This window comes from Sciurus carolinensis, chromosome 17, assembly GCF_902686445.1.
Source record: "Sciurus carolinensis chromosome 17, mSciCar1.2, whole genome shotgun sequence".
Taxonomy (NCBI): Eukaryota; Metazoa; Chordata; class Mammalia; order Rodentia; family Sciuridae; genus Sciurus; species Sciurus carolinensis.
In genome coordinates this window covers 52028602-52034709 of record NC_062229.1, presented here as the reverse complement: position 1 = coordinate 52034709, position 6108 = coordinate 52028602, and the positions used below count along the sequence as shown (strand labels likewise).

Here is a 6108-nt window from a genome sequence, read left to right as displayed (position 1 = left end):
AAGAGAGGTCAAGCATTTTAAATTATCTAAAGTGACAGTTCAGTGGTCCAAATTCACTGGGTAGCTGTACCTACATTTTCCTTGGGTTACAGAACTGTAGCCTCAAATGTTCTTGGAATCCTCAGGAAGGAATTAATCCTACAGAATATAATATAATTTTGATTAAAATTTTGTGTTGTTAAAATATTTTTAAATCAATGTACACTAATATAGGTATATACTAAGTAATAAGAATATTTAACTATTGAAAATAAAATGGGATCACTTGACATTTCCAATTTAATATGAAGCAAACACCACAGCAGGTGTAGAAGCTGGAATTTCCCAGCAGATGTCTTACTGCCTTTGTGTTTCATTGAGAAATGAAACTAATATTTTAAAAGTATGAAGTAAGGGGTTTGGTTCCCTAATTGCTTTAATATTTTCCTTATCTAAAATATCCATATATATTTAAAATGTTCATATATAAATTCAATGAGGTAAGTAAAAAATACTGAAGCTGAAGAAATAATACTAGTGAAAGAAATATCTTCTAATATTAGTCAAATTTTATTCATTTAATCTCCCCAGTCTATTTTTCACATATATATCAAACTTAAACTAAATAAAAGAGCTCTAAAGATTTTCCAAATGCTTCAAAGTAACACTTCAAAATTTCTTTCCACAGGTAGATGTCTGACTGTGCTCTCAGAGGAGTCAGGTTAGAAGGCCTTTAGAAATCAAGAGTTGAATCATGAAAAGGATAACAATGCAAAGGCCATTCATAAGATGGTTTACAAGAATGATACCAAGATACTTTATTTTATATATATTTTTAAAATAAGTGAAAACAATTTTATTTTCTTTCAGATGTTCTCTAAAATTGTCCAATTTAGTCATCCAGCTGACAAAGCAGAGCAACACCACGCTTGATCCAGTGTTGAGTGGGTTGGTCTGTTTTTAACAACATTGCAATGACAAAGTTAGTGGAATGTCCTGTAGTGGAAAGAGTTCCTTTACGTTCACTTGTCTTGTAGAGAGGGCAGACATAGGCATTTGACTTTGTAATCTGAGTCTTTTGATCTTGAAAGAAAGAAAGAAAGAGATTCATTTAATAAAGGGAATGGGTACTGAAAGAACAACTGTTTATCTTATAATAAAATGTGAACTTTTTAACAGTTGGTACATTATTATTGTTACAAGACAAGGCAGATGATTTCATATGGTGTATGATCTAAGTCTAGAAGTCAGGAATTGATTTTAAAGTCCTTATCACTTAACAGGCATGAGAAAAAAATAAAGAGGATTTGGGAGGGAAGGAGTAACAAAAGAAGATAGGGAAGAAGGAATAAAATACAGTACACAGGTAATAGAGGAGATTCAAAAGGAGAAATACACTGCTGAGAGCTCTAGTATAAGAAACACATAATTTAGAAGAAGCTGAAGTTTCTACTAGTTTTTAGCAGGTTATTAATAAGAAAAACACACCAATTTTTGACAGTTCACAAAAAGAATGTATGTATAATTCCTGAAAAGCCAGTTATGAGATGGGAGGAGTCCTTATAAACTACAGCTACATTTCTCACATTAATAATGAAAATATTTGATAGGTTGGGTGATTTGTAATGTTTTTACTTATTGTTATTTAAGAACAAGAAAATTGGGCTGGGGATATAGCTCAGTTGGTAGAGTGCTTGCCTTGCAAGTACCAGGCCCTGGGTTCAATCCCTAGCCACACACACACACACACACACACACACACACACACACAAAAAATCCAAGAAAATTAGGGCTGGGGTGTAGATCAGTGACAGAGCATTTGCCTCGTATGCATGAGGCCCTAGGTTTCATCCCTAGCATTGAAAAAATACAAAGAAAAAACAGAAAAAGGGCAGAGAGACAACATATTCTCCATTGCAGAAATTTTATCATTTTATATTATAATTCAGTTACATTCTAAAAGACTTAAGCAGAAACTAACTTGGGGGAGTAGTTAATAATATCTATCATTATTGTCTCTAAAAATTGAGGAAATTTTGTTAAAAATGCATTTACTTGGTTTTATCCATATGATTGGCATCAGATCAAACAGAAGTTTAGGATATTGTTCTGCAAGCAAACCACTGTAAAGAGAAATTTTCAGAACTTATTAGTTATTTCTTTAGATCCAATTAGTCACCCAAAGTTCATGTACTAATGGCTTGGTTGCCAGTCTTCAGCTCTACCAGGAGATGGGGTCCAGAAAGTCACTGGGGGAAGGCATCTGTGTGATATATTTTGTCCCTGGCCCCTTTCTCTCCCAGTGCATGTTCTCTTTTTCTCTGCTTTCCGGATACCTTGGGGTATACCTTATACATGACTGTAGAAGGTATTTTGGCAGAATATACATAAAGTATAACTTATTCTATTAGGTTCCCACTCTTGTGGTTGTGGTCACACATGATGTGACATTACCCTGGTCATGTATACAAATACAAGGCTAAGAAAGTTATGACCAATTAATTCTACAGTTTTTCCTATTCCCCTCCCCACTCCCTTACCTTTGTCTAGTCCAATCTATTTTTATTATTCCCCTCTCCAACCTCCCTTGTTTTGGGTTAGCATCCACAAATCAGAGAGAAAAATCAGCCTTTGGTTTTTGGGATTCGCTTATTTCACTTAGCATGATATTCTCTAGTTCCATCCATTTAGTGGCAAATGCCATAATTTTATTTTTCTTTATGACTGAGTAATATTTCATTATGTATATATATATGCCATAATTTTATTTTTCTTTATGACTGAGTAATATTTCATTATGTATATATATATACCACATTTTCTTTATCCATTCATCTATTGAAGGATACGCCTAGGTTTTTTCCATAGCTTGGATATTGTGAGCTGAGCTGCTATAAACATGAATGTGGCTACATCACTGTAGTATGCTGTTTTTAAGTCTTTGGGGTATAGACTAAGGAGTGGGATAACTGGTCACACATGGTTCCATTCCAAGTTTTATAAGGAATCTCCATACTGCTTTTTATGGAGGTTGTACCAATGCCTGCCAATTTTTAAGTACCTTCCATGAGGCAGATACCTCATGATGGTCCTATTCCCATTTATATTCCTATTTCACAGATAAAGACTGGTGGCTCAGAGATGAGTATTTTTCTCAGTTACACCACTATTAAGTGCCAGCATCAAGATTTAAACAGATCTGTCTATTTTTAAAAATCTGCTTTTTAAAATTAGGCTACCCTGTTTGTTGGAAAGGAAGGAAGGAGGAAAAATAAGAATGCACAGAAAAGGCAAAGTAAATGAAGAAAAATAGCAGTAAAGTGATAAAAGACGAGAAATAATCAAATGAACTATTTGAAGTTGTCTTCTCATGATCCTGTTTCAGAATTATCACTGTAAAAGCACCTTATTATTTCCCACTAGTGGATTTTTCCTACCTTGGTCTTTCACCTCAGCAACATCCCCTTGGGAACAAAGTCTTACCCTACCCTCCAGAAATAGAGGATTATGCCTATAAATATATTGTTGGAGACCAGGGCTCCAAAGAAACATTTTCTCCCCTTCACTCTTATCCCTATTTATCTTAAACTGGGAATAGTTTCCTAATAGTTTTCTTTTAGTTTTCTAAGAGTAAAGTTAAAAATTCAATGTTTAGTCTAAACATATATTTACCATCTCATCAAAATTCATGAAAAAGTTTTCCATTCACTAAATGGGAACTTTATTATAACTGTCAGTTTAAAATTGAGTTAGTCCATCACATTACAAAATGGAAAGTAACTGTTATACAGCAGAATCAGCAAGAAAACAATTTCAGCTAACTTTTTTTTTTCTTTTTACCAATGAAACCAGTGAAATACTAATAAAAATTATTTAGGCCCTAAAAATAATCACTCATTAGTTGTGCCAACCTGAGTAATGATTTAGGTAAGAATTCTGATATTATATTACTTGACTCAATCCTTAGAAAGAGGACTTTGATTAAAAAAAAAGCAGTTGAGCGGGAGCAGCAGATCATTTGTCTTACCAATGATTCAGCTACATTTGAAGGTTTTGCAGTTGAAACTACTGACCTTTTTCTGTTCCACCGTGCTCCATCGAGATACAAGCCGTGGATATAAACGCCGTCTTCTGGTGATGTGTCAGATGTATCAGAAGGAATAACCTGAAGGGAAAGTGTTCACACTAGTATTTTCCACACAATTTAGTCTTATAAAGAAAACCCTGGATACATATTCAAAACACATTCAGGGAAACTTGTTAAACTATAGTGTGCAAGCCATAGTATACAAAATTGTATAAAACTGTACATATTTTTTGAAGCATTTTTATCAGGTTTTACTGTATCTTATTAATTTTTTTAGAGGTTTAAAAGATGATTTATTTGCTAAGGTCTTTAGTGGAAAAAAATGGACAACATGAAAGAAAATGTACTTAAGGGAAGTAGAGAGATGGAAACTCAAAAAAAGAATTAAAATGTGGCAAAAAAAGTTAATAAATTTTAACTACAAATCTTATAAACTGTTCTACATAATATATACTTCTGTGTACAAAATTATACTACATACTAGATTTTACACACACATACATGCACAATATGTACAAGATTATGTCACAATATGAGAATTGACTCCAGATGCAAAAAAACTTAAAATACAGGAAAATTAAATCTAACAATATGTAAAGAGAGATTTAACTCAGAAAAGCATCTTGCTTTCACATCCTCACACTGATATAATGCTCATGTCCAGCCCAGGGTACATTTCCATTACCTTTGAATAGACAAAGGAGAAATGAAGGTACACATTCTTTTCACACACCTACATTGCTTTTTTCAAGAAAGAGGTCACTTCCTGAAGGCAGCACTCAACTGTAATTCAATGGCTCAGGAGGCTGAGGCAGGAGAATCACAAGTTCAAAGCTAGCCTCAGCAACTTAGTGAGGCCCTAAGCAATTCAGTGACACCAAGCCTCAAAATTAAAAAAAAAAAAAAAAAATTAAATAGAGCTGGGATGTGGCTCAGTGGTTAAGCACCTCTGTGTTCAATCCCTGGCATGCCCCCGCCAATCCTCACCAAAAAAACCCACTCAAGTCTGAGTGGATCTGAAACAACAGAAGGCCTCACCACATTCCTACATACAAGGCTTTTCTCCATGTGAGTTCTTCCATGCTGTTCAAAGAGAACTGGAAAGTTGAAAGTATTATCACATTTCTTAAAGGACAGAAGTAATTTCCCTGATGTGAATCCTTTTATGTCTTTGAAGGAAACTCTGGAAGTTGAGTACTGCCTCACCTTGCTTATCCACAGGGTTTTTCTACAGTACAAGTCCTTTCATACAACTGAACAAAACTAGAACATCTGGACACTTTATAATTCTTACTTGGATAGGGGTTTTTGTTTTTTGGCATGAATCTTTCAACATTAATCTTCCCAGTTCTTCCCACATTTCTCACATTCACAAGGCTTCTCTTCATGAGTACTTTCATATATGAGAAGGAAAATGAAACATCACACATTCATGGGGTTTGTTTCCCAGTGTGAGTGAAATGACTTTGAAGGCAACTGGGAAAACAGAATGATTTTCCATATTTTTTACATTTAAAGAGTTATTCAGTCCGATATGGTAGTGCACACCTAATAATCCCAGTGACTCAGGAGGCTGAGGCTAAAGGTTCACAAGTTTGAGGTCAGTCTCAGCAACTTAGCAAGGCCTTAAGCAACTCAGCAAGTTCCTGTCTCAAAATAAAAAATAACAAGTACTGGGGATGTGGGTCAGTGGTAGAATGCCCCCGAACTAAATCCTCAGTACCAAAAAAAAAAAAAAAAAAATTATACTGCAGTGTGAGACCTTTCACATCTTTCAAAGTGACAAGGAATATTGATTTACCGCATTTTAGATTCAAAGGAATTTCTCCAGTAAACTTCTTACATGATTATAAGTGAAATGGTAATAACAGAAGACTTTGCCCATTGTTTTCTTTAGTATTTCTCTCCAGTATGAGTTCTTTCATGTGAGTGAAGTTGACTAGATCTAGCAAAGACTTTTCCACATTGTTTACATTCATAGGGAGTCTCTCCAGTATGAGTTTGTTCATGTGAGTGAAGGTAAGAGGACTGAATGAAGGCTT

General features: G+C 34.5%; 1 protein-coding gene across 1 annotated transcript in view; it reads right to left on the bottom strand.

The window, feature by feature from the left end:
* Positions 1-568: 568 nt before the first annotated feature.
* The window catches only part of Dnah12 (dynein axonemal heavy chain 12), a 273790-nt gene continuing 268250 nt past the window's right edge, over positions 569-6108 (bottom strand). Inside the window, exons 72-74 of the mRNA XM_047531915.1 lie at positions 4053-4144; positions 2035-2102; positions 569-1062 (exon numbers count right to left, since the gene is read on the bottom strand). Of these exons, the coding sequence (XP_047387871.1) occupies positions 872-1062; positions 2035-2102; positions 4053-4144 (351 nt within the window). The 3' untranslated portion in view covers positions 569-871. The remainder of the gene's footprint in view (positions 1063-2034; positions 2103-4052; positions 4145-6108) is intronic.